Genomic DNA, 22,321 nt, shown 5'->3' on the forward strand with positions numbered 1-22,321 from the left:
ATAAAATTGGGGTGTTGTGTCCAACTACAATTAAATAAACAAATTTTTTTAAAAAAATTTACTTTCTAAATCATGTCCACTCTTCATCCTCACTGCTTTAGTCCAGACCCTCAGATTTTTTTAGTTATAATTTTTTTTAGTTATAATTTTTTAATTTTTTTTTTAGTTATAGACACAATACCTCTATTTAATTTATTTTTATGTGGTGCTGAGGACCAAACCCGAGGCCTCACACATGCTAAGCAAGCACTCTACTACTAAGCTACAATTGGAGCCCCCAGAACCTCAATTTTTAATAACAATAGTCTTTTGTGGAGTCCCAACCCCTAATCCACTTCCACACTGTAAGAGGGACCTTTCTAATACAAACTGAACAGGTTGCTCCAGTTGTTGAAATACTTTAACAACTCCCCATTATCACAAGAGAAAAATCCAAACCCTCAGCCTCTCTGGCTTCATCTCCTATCACATCATCTCAAGTAATAATCTAAACCTCCGTATGCTTTCTCACAAATCACCATCCTTTCACATTCTGCTTTAAGTGACTTTCTTCTGACTAAAATCTGCTCACTTCAGACTCAGTTCAAGCATTACCTCTCCTCAGGGCCTTTGCCTCCCCTTCCTCCTCCCACTATAGCCACAGTAGCTCTTAATGGGCTTTGCATACAAAATTTCACCTCAAATGGAGTTCATATACATCCTAAGAAGATGTCTGAAAACCAGAGGTTATGGGGAAAATAAGTACAAGTTGGCAGATCTAAACTCTAGTCCTACTTCTGAGACCAATCTAATTAAACAAGTCACTTTCCCCTTCCCACTCCCTACTTTTCCTGAACTGTACCCCAGTCTTTTTTAGGGCCTTGTGCATGCGAGGCAAGCACTCTACCAACTGAGCTATATCCCCAGCCCCCCAGCCCTTTCTATTTTGAGACACAGTCTCATTAAGTTACCCAAGCTGGCCTCAAATTAAGCAAGTCACTTTTCCTCTTCAAGACACAATTTCTTACCTATTAAATACCTAATTATATAAATAATTATGTGCACACACATATGCATATGTATATATATTATGTACACACACACACCTCTGGACCATTTTTGTCAGAAGTTACTTTTACTTGTAAATTTTACTAAAATGAGAAGGCACAGATTCCTTCCCCCTTTTTTTTTTTTTTTTTTTTGGTACCAGGGATTGAACTCAGGGGCACTCAACCACTGAGCCACATCCCCAGCTCTATTTTTTGTATTTTTATTAGAGGCAGGGTCTCACTGAGTTAAGAGCCTTGCTGTTGCTGAGACTGGCTTTGTACTCACGATCCTCCTATCTCAGCCTCCCAAACCACTGGGATTTAGGGGTACAACACCGCAACTGGCCCCTTTTTCTTTTTGAGACTGAGTATCACTAAATTGCTCAGGGTCTAAATTGCTAAGGTTGGCCTTGAACTTGTGATCCTCCTCTCAGTCTCCCAAGCCACTGAGATTATCCAGCTACAGATTCCTTCTTTATTATGTGATACCAGGAGGTTTCACAGCCCAGGTAAGGTTAGAGTGGCTGCCTCCCTGTTTTTTTTTCCTCCCATTATTGAAACTTTGCATTCTTACCAATCTATTCCATAAGCTTCTTTCTTTTTTCCCATTACTAAGGACTAAACCCAGAGTATGATGTTTAACCACTGAACTACATTCCCAGCCCTTTTTAATTTTCATTCTTTTTTTTAATTAACCTTAGCAAATATCAACATTTTATTTTCTATTAATTCTTATTTTATCATCAGGCATATAGAAAGTCTATTAAGAACTTACTAAAAATATTCACTGAATTAATAACTTTCATTTTAACAGATATACCTATTGTGTTTCTTTTTTTTTATTTCATATATGACAAATAGTGGAATGCATTACATTCATAATTATCCATTCACAGCACAATTTTTCATAACTCTGTATATAAAGTATGTTCACAGCAAATTATGCGATTATACATGAGTTCTCTTATTGATTTTTTTTGCATTACAATTCTTAATACACCTTTATAACACAATTTATCATATCTCTGTTTGTATATAAGATATGCTGACACCAAATTCACATCTTCATACATGTATTTTGTATAATGATGACCATCCCCTTCCACCATCCTTGCTATTCTCCTTCTCCCTCCCACCCCTATTCCCTATCTAGAGGTAATCTTTAATTTCCATTCTGAGGCAGCAATCTCACTAAATTGTGGAGGCTAGGCTTGAACTTTCTTGCTTTCTTTTTTTTTTTAAGAATTTTTAGTGTAGGGGCTGGAGTCTAGCTCAGCAGTACAGTGTTTGCCATGTATGTGTGAGGCACTGCGTTCGATTCCCAGCACCACATATAAATAAGCAAATAAAAAATAAGGGTCCATCAAACAACTTAAAAAATATTTTTACAAAATTTTAGTGTAGATGGACACAATTTATTTTATTTCTTTATTTATTTTTATGTGGTGCTGAGGATCGAACCCAGTGCCTCACATGTGCTAGGCAAGTGCTCTATCGCTGAGCCACAATCCCAGCCCTGGGCTTGAACTTTCAATCTTCCTTCCTCAACCTCCTGACTATCTGGGATTATAGGCCTGAGCCACCATTCCCAGCTTCCTTCCTTTCTTTTTTTAGAAAATTTTATTTATTTAATTTTATTGATTAATTGATAGGCACTCGGAATTGAACCCAGGGCCAGGGGTGTTTATCACTGAGCCACATTCCCAGCCCTTCTTTTTTTTTGGTACTGGGGATTGAACTCAGGAGCACTCAACCACTGAGCCACATCCCCAGCCCTATTTTGTATTTTATTTAGAGACAAGGTCTCACTGAGTTGCTTAGCTCCTCTTTTGCTGAGGCTGGCTTTGAACACGCAATCCTCCTGCCTCAGCCTCTTAAACCACTGGGATTACAGGCATGTGCCACCAGGGCTGGCTCCTTCCTTTCTTAATAGGGTGTAAAACATGATATGTTTGACTTTAAAATAAACTGTCTCAGGGCAGAAAAGGAAAAAATGAACTTGTAGCAAGAAACAACCAACAAGAATCCCTGTCTCTTTTCTCAGGGATACCAAAGAAATGACACAATCTCCTTTTTTTTTTTTCTTTTATTTATTTATTTAGTTAGTTAGTTCTCAGCGGACACAACATCTTTGTTGGTATGTGGTGCTGAGGATGGAACCCGGGCCGCACGCATGCCAGGCGAGCGCGCTACCGCTTGAGCCGTATCCCCAGCCCATAAATTTGGATTTTTTTATTGATCCTATAACTAAACTATTTTAGTGACTACATGACACCAATGAACTCTACAGGAATTGTTTGATAAGTAGGTGATCCCCCACCATATCCAGGATAGTGCTCCCCTGGTGCCCAGGGATCCTCTTTTTTTTTTTTTTGTGGGGCTGGGAATTGAACCCTGGGCCTTGTGCATGCAAGGTAAGCACTCTACCAACTGAGCTATATCTCCAGCTCCACAATCTCCTTTGAAAAGCAAATAATTCAGGAAGAAATACAAGTTCCTAATCCAATGCAACCAGTTCAAATTTCCATTTAGAATGAACCAGGACAAGGAAATAAAACATGCCATTACAGTAATAAATGGACCTCTTCAGAAGTCATGAGACTAAATGATGAGGACAGACAATATTGGTTCTCCATTTTCCCATACCAAATGTCATGAGTATACTATGTCTATACAAGGAATTCCTAAGTATCTATGAATACTAGGACCAAAAATCTGGGATGTTAAAAACAGAATTAAAGGGCAGGCTCAAAATAACATTGGTATGGGCAGGAAAATCGAATTTTTAACCAATTTTTAACCAAGGCCATCAATCTGTTTACTTAAAGGTTTGGAGATAGACTAGTAGAAGACTACCTACCTGATTAAAAGTGGGAGGGGGAGGAGGGCCAGGAGGGGGAGGAGGGGGAGGAGGAATTGGCATCCTTGCCCTGCTCCCTGTTGGCACTGCTCTCTCTCCGTGTTTACTTGCAGCTTTAGGTCACTCATATACCTGTAAACGAAATAGATAATCATAAGAATTACTTTACCATTAAAGACACTGAGGAGTCTCGCACACTTTAAGAGGACTAGAGGACTAGGCATGGCACTAGAAAGACTAAGCACCTCATATTCTAGATGTGATGTAATACAGTCCAGAGCTTGGTAAACATTCTTGATAAAAGGCCAGATAACAAACATTTTAGGCAACAGTCTCTGTTGCATATTATTTTTCCTTTGTTTTGTTAACCTTTCTTTCTGTTTCTTTTCTTTCTTTTTTTTTTTTTTTGAGGTGCTGGGGACTGAACCCAAAGCCTCGTGCATACTGAGGAAGAACTCTCCCTACCTCTGAGGCACAACAAAGCCCATTCCCTTCTTTTTTTTAAATGAATAAGTATTTATTTATTTATTACCAGGGATTGAACCTAGGGGAGCTTAATCACTGAGCTCTTTTGAGACTGGGTCTCACTAAGTTACTTAGGGCCTCACTAAGTTGCTGAGGCTGGCTTTGAACATGAGATCCTCCTGCCTCAGCCTCCCAAGTTGCTGGGATTACAGGTGTGCACTGCTGTGCCAGCTTAAACTTTATTTTTAAAGCAGTTTTAGATTCAGCAGCAAAATGAGCAAAAACTACATAAAATTATCATATACCTCTGTCCCCACACATGAATACCCTCCCATACTACAGGTACATTTGTTACAAATGATAACTCTATAGTGACACATCATTAACATCCAAAGTCCATAATTTACATAGGGTTCACTCTTGGTATGGTACATTTAGTGGGTTTTGACTAATGTACAATGAGTTACATCTACCATCTTATAGTATTATATAGAAGTTTTATGGCCTTATAAATCCTATATCTATTAATCTTGTTTTCCTCCCAATTCTTTCTTTTTTACATATAAATTTTTTAGTTGTAGATAGACATAATACCTTTATTTATTTTTATGTGGTGCTGAGGATCGAACCCAGTGCCTCACATGTGCTAGACAAGCACTCTGCCACTGAGCCATAACCCCAGCCAATCCCTCCAATTCTTAAGCAACCACTGATCTTTTTACTATCTTCATAGTCTTTCTGATTCTAGAATGTCATATAGTTGAAATCATATACCATAGAGCATCTTCAGATTGTCTTTTCATTTGGTAATAGGCATTTAAGAGTCCTTCATGTCTTGACATCTCTTTTAGCTTCTTTTGAGATGAGGTCTCATTATATTGCCCAGGCTGATCTCTAATTCCTGTACTCAAGTGATTGTCCTGCCTCAGCTTCAGAGTTGCTGGGACAATAGTCACATGATACTACATCCATTTTTTAGCTCTTTTTCTTTTTTAGTGTTGACTAATATTCCATTGTTTAGATATACTACAGTCTGCTCATCCATTCCTACTGAATGACATCTTGGTTGCTTCTACGTTTTGTCAATTCTGAAGAAAGGTGCTATAAACATCCATGTGAAGGGTTTTTCAACTCCTTTGGGTAAATACTAAGCAGTGTGACTGTTGGATCACATGATAAAAGTATGTTGTATTCTGTAAGAAACTGCCAGACTTCTTCCAAAGTGGCTGTACCATTTTGCTTCACATCTTTGCAGCATGGGTGGTTTTGGATTTTGGCTATTCTTTTTTTCTTTGTTTGCTGGTCTGCAGTACTAGAGTTTGAACCCAAAGGCACTCAACCACTGAGCTACATATCCAGCCCTTTTTATTTTTTAGACAAAGTCTCGCTAAGTTGCCCAAGCTGGCCTCAAACTTGCGATCCTCCTGCCTCAGCCCAAGTTACTGGAAACATAGGCAAGCACTACTGCAACCACATAAAAAAGGATTTGTTTGTTTTTTGCCAGCACTGGGGATGGAACCCAGGTCCTTGCACATACTCAGCATGTGCTCTACCACTAAGATGTATGAATTTTGGCACTTGTATAAGGTGTGTGGTGGTATCTTGTTTTAACGTGCAATTCCTTAATGACATGATGTTAAACATATTTTCATATGCTTACTTGCCATCTGTATATCATCTTTGGTGAGGCTGTCTGTTTAGGTCTTTTGACTTTTTGTATGTGTGTGCTGGGGACTAAACCTAGGGCTCTACCATGATAAACCCATGCTCTACCACTGAGCTACACCCAATCCCTATTTATCATTTTTTTTCTATTTATCATTTTTTAAAACTGAGTTGTTTTGTTTTCTTATTGTTCAGTTTCAAGAGCTCTTTATATGTTTTAGATAACAGTCCTTTATCAGATATGTCTTCTGCAAATATTTTCTCCCAGTCTGTTGCCTGTCTTTTTCTTCTCTTGATTTTCACAATCTTTTAAAAATAAAAACCAGTCTTAGTTTGAGGGCCAAATAAAAATAGGCTATGGATCAGATATGACTCATAGGCCATAGTTTACTGACACCTGGTATAAGCACATTCACGGAATGTGATAAGAGTATAACTTACCACCTGAGAAGGTAGTCACTTATCAAGTCGTAGAACAGCACTCAAAAACTACAATAGCTGCCCCCCACAGTCACACTCATGGAAGCTGATCAGAGCATAACTACCAATGAAACGTTAGCCACCTATCAAGTAACAAAACAGCACTCAAATATACTGCTGTCCCCCTATTATAGTTTTGTTGTTGTTGTTGTTGTTGTACTAGAGATTGAACTCCTGGGCATGCCACCACTAAATTACACCCCAGCTGCTGCTGCTATTGTTCTTTTTCTTCTTTTTTTTTTTGGAGTCACGGTCTAAGTTGCCAAGGCTGGCAAACTTGCAATCCTCCTGCTTCAGCTTCCTAAATTGCTGAGATTATAAGCACTTACTCTCAGGCCAGCCCTCTATTATAGTTTGTAACTAATCTGCATTTCACAAAATGAGGCTAAAACCAGGAAAGTAATTTACCCTAAGACATTAAAATAGGAGCCAAAGATATAACAGTAGTTACTTCTAAAATGATTGGTCTCAAGGAAATCCCATTTCTTCCTTTCTTTCCTTCTGTCTCAGTATGTTGTCCAGACTGGTCTCAAAACTGCTGGTCTGCAGCAGTCCTCCTGCCTCAGCTCCCACAAGCAGCTGGGACTATAGGTGTGCATCACTGTGTCCAGCTAGGAAATTGCATTTCTTGATCCCCAAAACTGAAATATAAAAAGGGCTGGGAATGTGGCTTAGTGGCTGCTCATCTTAGAATGCATATCAGCTCTATGCCAAAGCCACCATGGCTTCCTCAGGCTAAATTTTAGCTAATAACAACCACAAGATTTCTAAGATTGAAGATAAGAGTACTACAGTTGTCCTCTGTCCTGTTACCAAACCAAGTACATTTTAGCCCCTGACCACCAAGCAATTCACTGCAACCAAGCAGAAGCTACACACACATTTCCAGACATTTTATATATAGGCAGTAAAAGATACTAGCCATTTTTCCTTTCCAGTCCTAGGATCTACAATACAGTAAGGAAAAGAAAATGTGCCTCTTTGTATTGTCAAAGCTAAAAAACAACTTGAAATCACAGTGCTATAACATCTTCAAAAAAGATGTTGCATAAATCCAAGGCAGATGATTATTACATCTATTTTCAAAGCCTGTGTCAATTTTCCATTTTTCCAAAAGCATTAATAGATTCCTGGATTTAGGCAGCAAAATATAGAGTAGCTAAATACTCATAATTAATATTTCCTCCCCACCCACATATCCTAAGAACCAGGGGATTTAGGGATTTAGCCAGAAAAATGGAGTCACACAAGGCCAAAGTTATTATCATCAGTCAATATTTAATACTAGGGAAGAGAGGGGAGTTAATCAGATGAAAGACACATCCTAATTTAGAAATGCAGACCAAAGCTAGACAGACTAAAACAGAGTCTGAATACAAAAGCAATGCTAGGTGATAGCTAAGGAGTTTGTCATGGAAGCATGAGATGTCACTCATAGTTGAGAAAGAACTCTTCTAAATCAGGGTTTTCAAATATGCCTTAAGATAAGATACATTTAGAGGATCTGTTTAAAACACAAACACAAAAATATCTGTGGGGGCTGGGGTTATGGCTCAGTGGTAGAGTGCTTGCCTAGCACATGTAAGGCCCTGGGTCTGATCCTTAGCACCACATAAAAATAAATGAATAAGGGTATTGTATCCAACCACAACTAAATAAATAAATAAATAAATACATAAATCTGTGGGCCCTAAATCCACACCCACTAAAATCAGAAAATTTCCAGAAGACCTGATATTTTATATATTAAAGAAGCACTTTAAGTGATTCTTGGGGTTAGGGAAATCTGGAAAACACTGTATCAAAGGAGTATTACTAATCACAGACACAGTATTACACTGCACAGATACTATGCTGTTTGAATGGACATCTGCAAGAAAAAGCTGATGAATGTGTAGGTTAAACATGATAGACTAAATGCATTTATCAATGTTCCCTCATAAAAACACCATTAAAATGACAGCAAAGATGGGCTGGGGTTGAGGCTCAGTGGTAGAGTACTTGCCTAGCATGTGTGAGTTATTTTATTATAAATAAAATAAAGTTATAAGAAAGTGTTGGAGATAACTATTAGAATCTATGTTCTAATTGGTTGTACAATTAAAAAAAATAAGGGCTGGGGTTGTGGCTCAGTGGTAGAGTACTCGCCTAGTGTGTGAGAGGCCCTAGGTTCGATTTTCAGCACCCCATAAAAATAAATAAATAAAAAGAAAGGTATTGTGTCCAACTCCCCCCCCCCCCCCAAAAAAAAAAAAGACAGCAAAGAGCCAGGCCTGGCTGTGCACACCTGGAATCAAAGCAATTTGGGAGGCTAAGGCAAGAGTATCACAAATTCAAGAACAGTCCCAGCAATTCAGCAAGGCCTTAAGCAACTTAGCAAGACCCTTTCTCAAAAAAAGAAAATTTAAAAAGGGCTGGGGAGGGGCTAGGGCTGTAGCTCAGTGGCAGAGCCCTTGCCCTGCATGTGTGAGGCACTGGGTTCGATCCTTACACCATATAATAAAATAAACAATAAAAAAAGACATGCTGTCCATCTACAACAACAACAAAAACAAAAAAAAAAGAGGGTCGGGGGCTGGGGATGTAGCTTAGTGGTAAAGTGTCCCCTGGGTTCAATCCCCAATACAGAAATAAAAAAGGAAAAGAAAAGCCAGCAACGCGGGTTAGGGATGTGGCTCAAGCGGTAGCGCGCTCGCCTAGCATGCATGCGGCCTGGGTTCGATCCTCAGCACCACATACAAACAAAGATGTTGTGTCCGCAGAAAACTAAAAAATAAATATTAAAATTCTCTCTCTCTCTCTCTCAAAAAAAAAAAAAAAGCCAGCAACAGAACAGAGATTTCTTTTTCTTTTCTTTTTCTTTTTTTTAAGATACAAACCTAAAGAAAAGAAAAAACAAGTTAGAGCTACAGCACAGTGGTAGAATGCGTAGTACTTAGCATGTACCATGAGGCTTTGGGTTCAATCCCAAAACTAAAAAAATGTAAAAACAAAACAAGAACAATGAAAAAAACAAAAAAAAAAGAAGAAGAAGAAGAAGAAGACGACAACAACAACAACGTTTTGAAAGCTGGAATGCAGATATACTAGGAATAAATAACTTCACAGAAGCCAGGCATGGAATCCAAGAGACTCAGAAGCTGAGGCAGGAAGGTCACAAGTTCGAAACCAGCCTTAGCCAATGTAGCAAGACCCTATTTCAAAACAAAAAAATTAAAATGACTGGGGATGTAGCTCAGTAATAAAATGTCCTGGGTTCAATTCTCAGTTCCAAAAGGAAGAAGAAAAAACATTTAGAAAAGGCTCAGAAATTAGAGGTGCCTGATACTTCTGGAAAAGAGGATGTAGGAGGGTATAATACAGGACTGAGGTTTTTGGCTCAGTGGTAGACTGGAAGTCTACTTAAAAACAACAACAACAACAACATATTCCTCTATCTTCTTCCATGCTACCACTTAGAAGATTGAGAAAATTGAACAAGAGGGCCTCTGAACCAAGGGACCTGTCACAGATAAGACAGGAATGCCACAATGAAAATAGGGAGATCAAGTAAAATATCTAACTACTCAAATAGCAAGTCCTCTTCTCCCTCCCCAACTCTCTTCTCCTATGTGGCTCCAGGATCAGCAGTTGTCAGACACACTCAAACACCAGCCACGGGCCTATACTCTATAGGCAAGAATATTCTGACCAGCCTGCCAGTTTACCCTACGGGTGTGATGAGCCCAGGGCCACCTAGTTTCAGCTTTTTAGTGTCTCATTCTTAAAAATAAACAGAGAAGGGCGGGAGTTGTGGCTCAGAGGAGAGCACTCGCCTAGCATGCAGGAGGCACTGGGTTTGATCCTCAGCACCACATAAATGTAAAATATATTGTGTGGGCTGGGGCTGTAGCTGAGTAGCAGAGCACTTGCCTATCATTCGTGAGGCACTGGGTTCAATCCTCAGCACCACATACAAATAAATAAAGTAAAGGTAGTCTGTTATCTACAACTACAAAAAAAAATTTAAATAAAGAAAATATATTGTATCCACCATAACTAAAACATAAATATTTTGAAAAAATAAACAGAGAGCCAAAACTTATCAGATATTTGAAGAAAATCTCTGATAGGAAGGACAGAATCAAAGTAAACAAACAACTTATGATGACGTGCAAAAATACTGATACATAAAATTCAGAGAATAAGCCCAGTGTAGTGGTGCACACCTGTAATCCCAGCAACACAGGAGGCTGAGAAAGGAGGAAGGAAAGTTCAAGACCAGCCTCAGCAACTCAGGTGAGTTTTGAGATCCTATCTCAAAAAACAAAAAGGGGCTAGGAGCCGTGTTGGAGTTGTGGCTCAGTGGCAGAGTGTTTGCCACTCAGTGGCAGAGGCTTGGGTTTGATCCTCAGCACCACATAAATAACTAAACAAAGTTATTATGTCCAATCTACAACTAAAAAATATATTTTTTTAAAAAGCCACCCTACAAAGCTGGGCATAGGAGGTTGAAGCAGGAAGATCACAAATGCAAGGCTAGCCTCAACAACTTAGTGATGCCCTAATCAACTTAGAGAGACCGTGTCTCAGAATAAAAAATAAAAAAGGGTTAGGGCTGTAGCTTAGAGGTAGAGCACAACTGGGTTCAATCCCCAGTACCAAAAAAAAGAAAAAAGGAAGGAAGGAAGGAAGGAAGGAAGGAAGGGAGGGAGGGTGGGAGGGAGGGAGGGAAAAAGAAAGAAAGGAAATAGAGGGCTGGAGATGTGGCTCAGGCGGTAGCGCGCTCGCCTGGCATGCGCGGGACGCTGGGTTCGATCCTCAGCACCACATACAAAGATTTGTGTCCGCCGAAAACTAAAAAATAAATATTAAAAATTCCCTCTCTCTCTCTTTAAAAAAAAAAAAAAGCAACCTCCTTTAAAAAAAAAAAAGAATAGGCTTTATCCTGGAAAGTTATCATACAAAGCATGCTCTACTGCAGAAGCATCAGATTTTAATTCCTTTATTATACTAATGGTTTCACTATTAACACTAATAAAGAATTAAAAAAGAATTCTTTTGTAGAAAGAATCAACAGAAAAAAAATCTCTAGAGATTGTGCTCAAAATTCACTATACTATTTATCCTTTTTTTTTTTTCTAGGAGAGCCCACATTTCCTAACCTTGCCTCTTCTCTGCTTCTCATTCCTTAAGCAGTAGCCATGCTCAAACTTCTTTCAATTTCTCAAAATATCCACATTCCTTCCCCGCTCAGGACCTTCACATAAACTATTCCCTCCATCTAGAATTGTCTTTTGTCCTACACTTATCCTTCGGTTTCAGCTCAAAAGTCAATTGCTGGGCTGAGGTTGTAGCTCAATGGTAGGGCGCTTATTTAGCATGTGTGAGGCATTGGGTTAGATTCTCAGCACCACATATAAATAATAAATAGATGTACACTGACAACTAAAAAATATTTTAAAAACAAACAAAAAACAGTCAATTGCTCAAAGATCTTCCCTGACAGCCCTTCCATCTAGTCAACCTGAGCTGGGATTCCTGTTAACTATCTGCAGTTTGCTCCCTGCTATATCTTCAGCACCTAGCACAGTCCTTGGCACATAGGAGCTCAACAATTCCTGTTAAACAAATGAATAAGAAATATCAAAAAAAGAAAAAAAGGGTAAATGCCTATAATCCCAGTTACTCAGGAGGCTGAGGCAGGAAGACAGCAAGTTTGAGGTCAGCCTCAGTAACTCAGCTAAACTCTATCCCAAATTTTTTTAAAAAATTAAAAAATTAAAAGGCTGGGAAGGGGCTGGGATTGTGGCTCAGTGGTAGAGTGCTTGCCTAGCATGTATGAGGCACTGGGTTTGATTCTCAGCACTGCATATAAATAAATAAAGGTCCACTAACAACTAAAAGAAAAAAAATTATCTTTAAAAAAATAAAGATAAAAAAAAGGTCTGGATGCTCAGCAGTAGAGCATCCCTGAGTTCAATCCCTAGTTCCAAAACAGGAAGAAAGAAACATTAAAAAAAAAAAAAAAAATCAGCTTGAACAATTCTATTCCTCCACCACTCCCATAGTAGGAATTGAAATAGGAATTGAAAACCAGGGTGCTTTACCACTGAGTTACATCTCCAGCCCTTTTTATTTATTTTGAGACAGGTCCACACTACGTTGCTGAGGCTGGCCTCAAATTTTTCATCTTCTTGCCTCAGTCTCTCAAGTTACTGGGATTATGCATGAGCCACCACATCTGACTGAGAAATTCTACTTCTAAGACTTTACCCTTAGAGATATATTCACATACACATAGGTTATTCACTGGAGCATAGTTTATAATAGCAAAAGACTGGAAACAATTAGAAGATCTATCAGTATAGTTTGTAATAGCAATAGACTGGAAACAATTAGAAGATTATCAGTTCAGGGAAGGTATCAAACTCTTTTTGTTGATAAAGATAATGGCCAAATTAAATTCAAAAACAAAAGAGCCTGGCATGGTGGCTTATGAGGATAATCCCAGTAACTCAGGAGTCTGAGAGTAGGAGGACTGCAAGTTTGAGGCCAGTCTCAGCAACTTAATGAGGCCCTAACAAACTAACAATACTCTATCTCAAAATAAATAAAAGAAGTAAGAGATATGGTTCAGTGTTTAAGCACTCCTGGGTTCCCTGGTACCAGAACAAAAACAAAAAAGATGCAGATAGTATCAACAGTGTGCTACGCTTGGTCTTTTTTTTTTTTTTTTTCAAGCAAGAAATATATACATTTGCTTTATACATGGATGGTATCTCTAGAAAGGATTTTAAGAACATAGTATCAGTTGCATCCAGGACAATGAATTGGACTGATGAGAAGGGTAGAATGTATATCTGAGGGTATATCTTTTACCTTTTGAATTCTATGCTATTTGAAAAATAAAATCTGAGCTGCAGTTGTAGCTCAGCACGTGTGAGGCACTGGGTTCAATCCTCAGCACCACCGAAATAAATAAATAAAGTTTTTTAAAAAAAGGGCTGGGCACGGTGGCACATGCCTGTAATCCCAGCGACTCGGGAGGCTGAGACAGGAGGATCCCAAGTTCAAAGCCAGCCTCAGCAACAGCAAGGCGCTTAACAACTCATATGGCTCAGGTTGAGTCCCCCGAGTTCAATCCCTGGTACCAAAAAAAAAAAGGGGGGGGCTGGGAATGTGGTTCAGTGATAAAGCACCCCTCGGTTCCTTCCAAGTACCCATCAATTAATCAATCAATAAAATTAAATAAATAATTTCTAAAAATAGTCATGTCCATATTTCTGAGAGACAGAAACAGTTTAAATACCCCATACCTGAATCTTAGATGACAAAACACCTTACCTGCCTGATGAGCACTGGGAGGGCAGAAATGGAAACAGAAAAAACTCACTTATCCACAAATCTCAGGCATATTACCTCATACTAGATTGTACCACTTTATTTTTTATTTTATTTTTTTTAAGAGAGAGTGAGAGAGATAGAAGTAGAGAGAGAGAGAATTTTTTAATATTTATTTTTTAGGATTTGGCGGACACAACATCTTTGTTTGTGTGTGGTGCTGAGGATCGAACCCAGGCCGCATGCATGCCAGGCGAGTGCGCTACCGCTTGAGCCACATCCCCAGCCCCTAGATTGTACCACTTTAAATTCCATTTTTCAACAACCAAGTGTCCCAATTCTGAATACATATGGGGAATGTTTTCACAGTCAGAAGAGATTATTAGTAGGTTTTTTTTTTTTTTAAAAAAAAGGAAGGTTGGGATTATGGCTCAGTAGTAGAGCGCTCGCCTAGCACGTGTGAGGCCCTAGGTTCAATCCTCAGCACCACATAAAAAATAAATAAGTAGGGCTGGAGTTGTGGCTCGGTAGTAGAGCACTTGCCTAGTATGTGTGAGGCCATGGGTTCGATTCTCAGCACCACAAATAAATAAATGAATAAAATAAAGGTCCATCAACATCTAAAAAGATTTTTTTAAAAAGAGTATTTTAATAAATAAGTAAATAAATAAATAAGAGCTGGAGTTGTGGCTCAGTGGTAGAACACTAGCTTAGCATGTATGTGAGGCACTGGGTTTGATTCTCAGCACTGCATTTAAATAAATGAATAAAATAAAAGTCTGTCAACATCTTAATAAATAAATAAATAAAATAAAGGTATTGTGTCCAACTACAACTAAAAAATAAATTTTTTTTTAAACAAAAGATTATTGGATTCAGTGTTTTCATAAGCATAGAAAGTAGGTCAGTGAATTAATACTGAAGAAATATAAATACTGACTAAAAACAAATTATTTGCACTGAGGGACTTCAAAATCCAAATGAAGTTTATTTGAATCCACCAAGTTTAAGAAACTAAAATAGTTCTAAAACTTAATTATAAGAATTTGTACATGTAAGTATACTATATTACCTACATATACAGATCTACCAAACTTTAAGAGACTTTTCAGGAAAGAAAGATTTGAGACATTAAACATAACTCCAATATTTGCTACCACAAGCAAAGCCCTGAACCATATCAAAATCTCTGAATTTGAACCTGCATATTAGAAACAGAATATTATGGACTAATGATGGCAGGAAAAAACTGATTCCAAAGTTAATAAGAAGATTTATTTGGGGGTTATCTGCAACGTAGGGCCATTCATACATTACAAGAAAAGATCTTCAACGTCTATCCCAAACCAGGCATGGTGGTGCACGCCTGTAATCCCAGTGGCTTAGAAGGCTGAGGCAAGAGAATTGTGAGTTCAAAGCCAGCTTCAGCAATGGCAAGGCACTAAGCAACTCAGTGAGACCCTATCTCTAAATAAAATACAAAACAGGGCTAGGGATGTAGTTCAGTGGTCAAGTGCCTGAGTTCAATCCCCAGTACCAAAAAAAATCTATCCCAAGATTTAGCAGAAACAAAGTAGTCTTCAGCTAATTATTCCCTGAAAAACAAAAGGGTATTTACAAAGTAGAGACAGTCATTCTAAATTATATTAAGTGTAGGAGCCAATTCCTGGTTCTTCCATTTGATAACTTATATGCCTCCATGGATTCTTTCTGTATTCTAAGTCAAAAATCTTGAGAGGTTTAAAAGTGACACAAACATTAAAGAACCTACCAGTTTTTTCCTCTATTAACATCATAATGTTGTGTTTAGCATTTTTCCCCTCCCTTCTTTCTTTGCCATACTGGGGTTCATACTCAGGGCCTTTTACATGCTAGGAAAGCACTCTATCACTGAGTTACATCCCCAGCCCTTTTTATTTTAAGACAGGATCTTACTAAATTGCCCAGGCTGGCCTCAAACTTGCAATCCTCCTGCCTCAGCCTCCAGATTAGCTGGAATTTCAGGCATGCACTACCATGCCCAGCAATTTAATATACCTTCTTAAATTATATAAAGAAAGGCTCATTGGTGGCTGGAGTTGTAGCTCAATGGTAGAGCACTTGCCTCACATTCACAAAGTCTTGGGTTCATTCCTCAGAACTGCAAAAAAAAAAAAAACGAAAGAAAGAAATGTTCATAAGCTTAGCTTATAAGGTTCCTTTGGCTCAAAGGCTTGGGATTTGGGGCAGAGATTGGAAATACTACCTTTCTTCCTCAATGCCCTAGACTTGCAAAGCTAGGCAAAAGCAATGATTCTGCATTTAACCACTAGATGAATAAGAACCAGATTTGAATTTAGAAAAAAAATAATAAATGATTGCAAGAACATTCAGTAAAGACTGCTGCCTCTCTTTCCTTGCAGAACACCTCTCAGGATCTGCCAATGAACCTCATTTTGACATGGAACGCCCCATCCACTCTAATCCAGGCTCAAGAGACAGTCAGTCAACCGGAACTCTGCCAACTTCTGCTTGGGAGCTGTGTGAAGAACAGTAGCAACAAGAGCCTACTTTGACAAGGAGATCAACAATCACACTCAAGAAGAAAAGAAGTTATTTGGCAAAGGGATGCATGTTGCCAAAATGTTAGTCACAGCTTCAAAGTCCTGGTTTGTGTATCTGCAACTATTCTTTGCTTTGACAGAGTCCATTCTCTGGTGCAGGAAACCCAAGTCAGCTTCTGTCACCCTCCCCATTTGAAGCAGTCAAGAATCCTTTCAATTTGGTGATATCAAACTGTGACACAGACAAGATATCCACCAGAAACTAAAAAGGAGGGGGGGGGGGAATGTGAAATCTGCCATTTTCCACTTAGTAATAGCTCAAGCAGAGCAACAAGAAAATGTAGAACAGGAAAAATTGAAAAACATTATATTAAGGAAGCAAGCTATACCAAAAGCCTCCCCAGGAGCTCTGAGCCTCTATAAGTTATCTCAGAAATCTCTTAAAAATTAACCAAGGGGGGCGCTGGGCTGTGGCTCAGCGGTAGAATGCTGGCCTGGCAAGTACGAGGCCCTGGATTCAATCCTCAGCACCACATATAAATAAATAAGTAAAAAGAAAGGTATTGTGTCCGACTACAACTAAAAAATAAATATTAAAGAGGGAAAAAAAATGAACCAAGAGGGCTAGAGTTATGGCTCAGTGGTAGAGTGCTTGCCTAGCATGTTAAGGCACCACATAAAAATAAACAAATAAAATAAAGGTATTGCATCCACCTACAACTGAAAACTATTAAAAAAAAAAAAAAAGAAGAAGAAGAACCAAGATAGCCAGGCATGGTGGCTAACACCTGTAATCCCAGCAGCTCAGGAGGCTGAGGCAGGAGGATCATGAGTACAAAGCCAGCCTCAGCCAGACTTTTTAGTGAGGCACTAAGCAACTCAGTGAGATCCTGTCTGTAAATACAATACAAAATAGGATTGGGGGGCGCGCTGGGGTTATAGCTCAGCAGTAGAGTGTCTGCCTCGCACATGTGATGCACTGAATTCGAATCTCAGCACCACATAAAAATAAATAAAGATATTGTGTCCATCTTTTAAAAAATCTTTTAAAAAAAAAAAGGGCTGGGGATGTGGCTCAGTGGTACAGTGCCCTTGGGTTTAATCCCCAGTACCAAAGCAACAACAACAACAATAAATGAACCAAGATGCAGCACACACCTTAATCCCAGCAACTCCAGAGACTGAGGCAGAAGTTCAAGGCCTCAGCAACTTAGTGAGGTCCTGTCTCAAAATAAAAATAAAAAGGGCTGGGGATGCAGCTTGGTGGTAGAGTGTCCCTGGGCTCAATCCCCAGTACTGCAAAAAAAAACAAAACAAAACAAAACAAAAACTTGAAGGGCTCAGAGGCAGCACACTTGTCTAGTATGCACGACACTGGGTTCAGTCCCCAGGATCCTTTAAAGAAAAAAAAAAAAAGTCACACTGTAGGTTGAAAAATCTGGATATTACACAGGTTTTTACCCCCATATAAGTACATATATACCACAGCCTGCAGCTCTTCCTGGAGTGGGTGTGAAGGCTGTAGTTTACTCAAACAGCCTGAACCAACAGCCTGTTGAATTTCAGAACTACTTCAGCAGTAGGAAAATAGAACCAAGTACACCAGAGCCAACCAGAAAGCAGAAGAAATCAAGAAAAACATTCTATAATTTTCTCTTCAACACAAGACTCCTCTCTTCCCTTCTTGAAAGCCATCAGTAAAACCTGAAAACCCCATTGTTCTCAATATCTTCCAGTCTCCCCTGCATTTCACCTTTGTGCTGACATCACACAGCTATCAGTACTAACTAGGGTAAACACCATTCTGATATTAAGTGGGAGATAGAATTAAAAAATGCCCTCTCTTTAGCAAATCCACCTCGAACCTCAGAAATGCCAAGACTTTCAGGAACACTTCTAGATTAAATAAGTTTACCTATGTGCAAAGTGTAGAGAGAATCACGCCTACAGAAGTTAAAAAAGCCAGATGCGATGGCACATGCCTACAATCCCAGCGACTCAGGACGATTGCAAGTTCAAAGCCAGCCTGAGGTGCTAAGCAACTCAGTGAGACCCCGTCTCTAAATAAAATACAAAATAGGCCTGGGAATGTGGCTCAGTGGTTGAGTGCCTCTGAGTTCAATCTCCAGTACCCGCCCCCCCCCAAAAAAAAAAGTTGAAACAGGATTTTGAAGAATTAACAATGAAGCAGAAATATAGCTCAGTGGTAGAGTGGTCTAGTTGGAAAGAGGCCCTGGGTTCAATACCTAGCACTACCAAAAAAAAAAAAAAATTAGCAAAAACAAAAAACAACAAAAAAAAAAACCAGTAAAGCAGCTAAAACTGTCCACAGCACACTCATCCCTACCAACTGACAACAAGGCCATAGATAGTGACTGGATTAAAGCATAAGGCTCAATTGTCCAAAATATTATTTTTCAGTGAATTCTCAAAGAGCTCATGGAGGGTCTGAGGTTGTGGCTCAGTGGCAGAGCGCTTGACTCACACGTGTGAGGCACTGGGTTCGATCCTCAGCACCACATAAAATAAATAAATAAACGTATTATGTTCATCTACTAGTAAAAAAATAAAGAAAAAAAGAGCTCATGGAAAAATCCAGTTTCTGTCAAGAATAAAATACTACATTCTCCTAGTCTCCATCAGCTGACCTCATTCATTCCCAACTCTAATTTCCTTATCTTCATTTTGGCCAGACTTCATTGCCAATAAAATGTAACACAATAATTAGAAATTTTCAACTATAAAAGTTTCACACTGGGGCTGCGGTTGTGGCACAGCATTTGCCTAGCATGTGTGAAGCCCTGGTTTCAATCCTCAGCGCCACATAAAAATAAATAAATAAAAAGAAAGGTATTATGTCTATTTACAACTAAAAAACATACATATATTTAAATTTTTTAAAAGAATAGTTAAAAGCTAGATGCAGTAGTGCACACCTGTAATCCTAGTAACACAGGAGGCTGAGGCAGGAGAATGGCACGTTGAAGGCCAGCCAGGAGAATGGCAAGTTCAAGGCCAGCCTGTCTCAAAATAAAAAATAAAAATAAAAAGGGCTGAGGGCTGAGGCTATAGCTCAGTGGCAGAGCACTTGCCTAGCATCTGTGAGGCACTGGGTTCGATCCTCAGCACCACATAAAAATAAACAAATAAAGGTATTCCGTCCATCTACAACGACAAAAAAAAATTTTTTTAAATAAATAAAAAGGGCTGAGATGTAGCTCACTAGTAGGGCACTCCTGGGTTCAAATCTCCAGTACAGGGCTGGGGTTGTGGCCCAGCGGTATAGCGCTCGCCTAGCATGTGCAAGGCCCTGGGTTCGATCCTCAGCACCACATAAAACAAATAAGTAAATAAATAAATAATCAAGGTATTGCATCCAACTATGACTAAAAAAATATTAAAAAAAAAAAATCTCCAGTACCATGCACACAAAAGGACTGGGGATGTAGCTCATCTTATACACCCAAGGCCCTGAAATCAATCCCCACTACTACGGGGGGGGGGGGGGGATATAATTTAAAAACTGAACATGCATCAAATCTAAACCAACTCTTTCCTGGCAATACACACACACACAAACACACATATTTACACACAGATATACATTTTATATAATAATGTATATATATGTGTGCGTGCATATATATACACTATTATACACACATGCGACCAAGAGGAAGAGACTGAGAAAAATGTCTTTCAAATAGCAATATCTCAATCTTGTTTCCAGAGCACTTGTTTGCAACCACTTCAACATCTCACTTGTTTAACACAGTCTTTTAGAGAACAGGATGAGGATTTTAATTCCTGATAAAGAATGAGAGAAGATTTCATAAATGGTTTCTAACTGGCCTTGAAGGATGAGTAGAATTTTATCAAAGGATGCAAAAGTAAATTCCTCCTATACTACAAAGGGGGGAAAAATGAAGAGTTTAATGATTTGCCTCAAAGTTAATGAGTAAAGCCAGAGGTGTGCTAGAACAGTTTTTACTCTCTAAGCTCTTTTCTGGTACATAAAAGGAGAAGAGTAGCCGGAAACATTCAATAAGTCATTCGGAAACCAAAACTTAAGTAAAAACTAACAGCATGAAAAAAAAAAAAAAAAAAAAGAAAGAAAGAAAAGGAGATGGGCCCTGGAAGAGCCCAAAACAGTATTTTTCAAGTCCCTTTAAAAATATGAATTCCAGTACACCAGCTTCTTCCAACTCCTCACTACAATGTCATCTTTTCAGAATTTTCCTTCCTGATCAGCAACTCAATCACACACAACGCCCACATCTAGCACTCCAACAGGAACCCCTCAACTCCAGGTGCACCAAAACCTATCTCAACATTTCTCAATCCAACCTTTAACTCCATTCTGACTGCCTCTCAACTAACGCTCGTAAGATTCTATCTAATGTAAGCAGTTTGCTGAGCCATCCTCCCAACCATGACTTTTTATCTAAATCAATTCTCAAAATGTCACACGGGCCTCCTCACCCAGAGCATCCTACTAATTACCTGTTCCCAACAGGTACTCCCTTCCCATCTCCCCTTTTGCGCACGGTTACCTCGTTCTTCACCGCGAGTTTCCGTCTTACCTCAACCAACCCTTCAACATGCTGTATTTCCTGTCTCTCAGAAAGCACTTCGCCCATCTTCGCAGTCCTCGCCCGCCCAGTACCAATTCCTGACCACTCCTCCTTAGATGACCCACGCCCCCACTCTAGCTTCTCCAGACCCAACCCCCATTTCCCCAAATCCCGCCCCCAGAGCCCCTCTCTCCCCCTCAGGCCCCTCCTCCGGTGCCCCCACTCTCCTCAAGCCCCGCCTAAAGCCCCCCTCTCCCGGTCCTCCTCCCAACTCAGGTCCGCAGGTCACCTCAGCGACGGACTCAGCCCTCTCAGCCTCTTTCCGACCTGGTTGCAGCTGCTCCGGGAGCGAATCCTCCGCCACCTCTGCTCTGGTTTCGTCTTGTCTCACTCGCCCCCGCAGCAAGCTCTCTTTCTCGCCGCCGCCGCCCCTTTTGCCAACCCGGAAATGGATGTGCTCCCACCGTCCCCAGCGTCCGCGAACAAAATGGAGGCGGGGGAAAAAGGAGGAGGGAGCGGGGAGCAAAGAGACGCTAAACGCATGCGCCTCTGGAAAACCTGCCCCCTGCCGGCGCACGTAAAGACGGAAGTGGCTGGATCGGTCGCCATCTTGAGAAGGTCGCAAGAACTCCGCTTAGCAGCTAAAACCGGGATTTGCATCTTTGACTACAATTGAAACTACCTGGAGAGCTTCAGCTAGCTACTGATGTCAGGGTTGTAGTCCTAGAGATTCTGATTTAATTGAACGAGTGCAGCCTAGTATCGGGACTTTTAATGCGCGTGATTCTAGCATGTCACTGAGGTGGAGAACCACTCAGCTATCGTGTTTCTTGAATATACTTCTTTTTCATCTTTAGTCCACTAGGCGCGCTCGCACACACACCCTCCCCCTAAGTGTCCTTCCCTAATCTCGAGTTAACGAAGAGAACGCCTCAGCTAACCTTGCAAGGGCCCAATAGGCAAGCTCTGGTTGTCATGGCAACAGAGAAGCAGGCCCCTGCTAACAAGTCATCCTTTACATCAACTGAGCCACCAGATCCAAACGGTATCTTTCGTGGGCCAAGGGTTTCCCATTTTCAGCGATGAGAGATGGTGCTGCGAAATCCTTCAGCTGCTTGGCTCAGAGACAGAAATACTTTGCCCTTCCTGGCGCAATTGCTAACTCCTTGGCAACTGATTGAGGATTTCTCCCAAGTCCACCCACAAAAGCACTTTGTCACTGCAGCCCATCCCACTGATTTATATCCTCAAACTGCTCTTTGGGTCAGTTCCATTCCCAGCGCTGAATCTGAAGTAAGAGACAGGATTGGGACTTAGTCCCCACAACTTAAAAGGCTTCGGCGACCCTGTCTGTAAAATTGATGCATATGCCTGTCCCTTCTG

At 39.9% G+C, this 22,321-nt stretch overlaps 1 protein-coding gene across 5 annotated transcripts in view; it reads right to left on the reverse strand.

Annotated features, from left to right (window-relative positions):
* Wipf2 (WAS/WASL interacting protein family member 2) overlaps positions 1-21,435 on the reverse strand; it is a 47,706-nt gene extending 26,271 nt beyond the window's left edge. The window contains exons 1-2 of one of the 5 annotated variants that reach the window (XM_046442708.2): positions 21,266-21,435; positions 3,889-4,020 (exon numbers count right to left, since the gene is read on the reverse strand). In XM_046442708.2, the coding sequence (XP_046298664.1) occupies positions 3,889-3,951 (63 nt within the window). In that variant the 5' untranslated portion in view covers positions 3,952-4,020; positions 21,266-21,435. Of the gene's footprint in view, positions 1-3,888; positions 4,021-15,858; positions 16,113-20,867; positions 20,887-20,947; positions 21,079-21,227 lie in introns of those variants that run through there. The other 4 variants (XM_046442709.2, XM_046442710.2, XM_058578750.1 and 1 more) reach the window with 4 other exon arrangements.
* Positions 21,436-22,321: the final 886 nt, after the last annotated feature.

Source organism: Marmota monax, unplaced genomic scaffold (genome assembly GCF_021218885.2).
Source record: "Marmota monax isolate L192 unplaced genomic scaffold, Marmota_monax_Labrador192_F-V1.1 WCK01_AAM20220418_F8-fsc00205, whole genome shotgun sequence".
Classification (NCBI taxonomy): Eukaryota; Metazoa; Chordata; class Mammalia; order Rodentia; family Sciuridae; genus Marmota; species Marmota monax.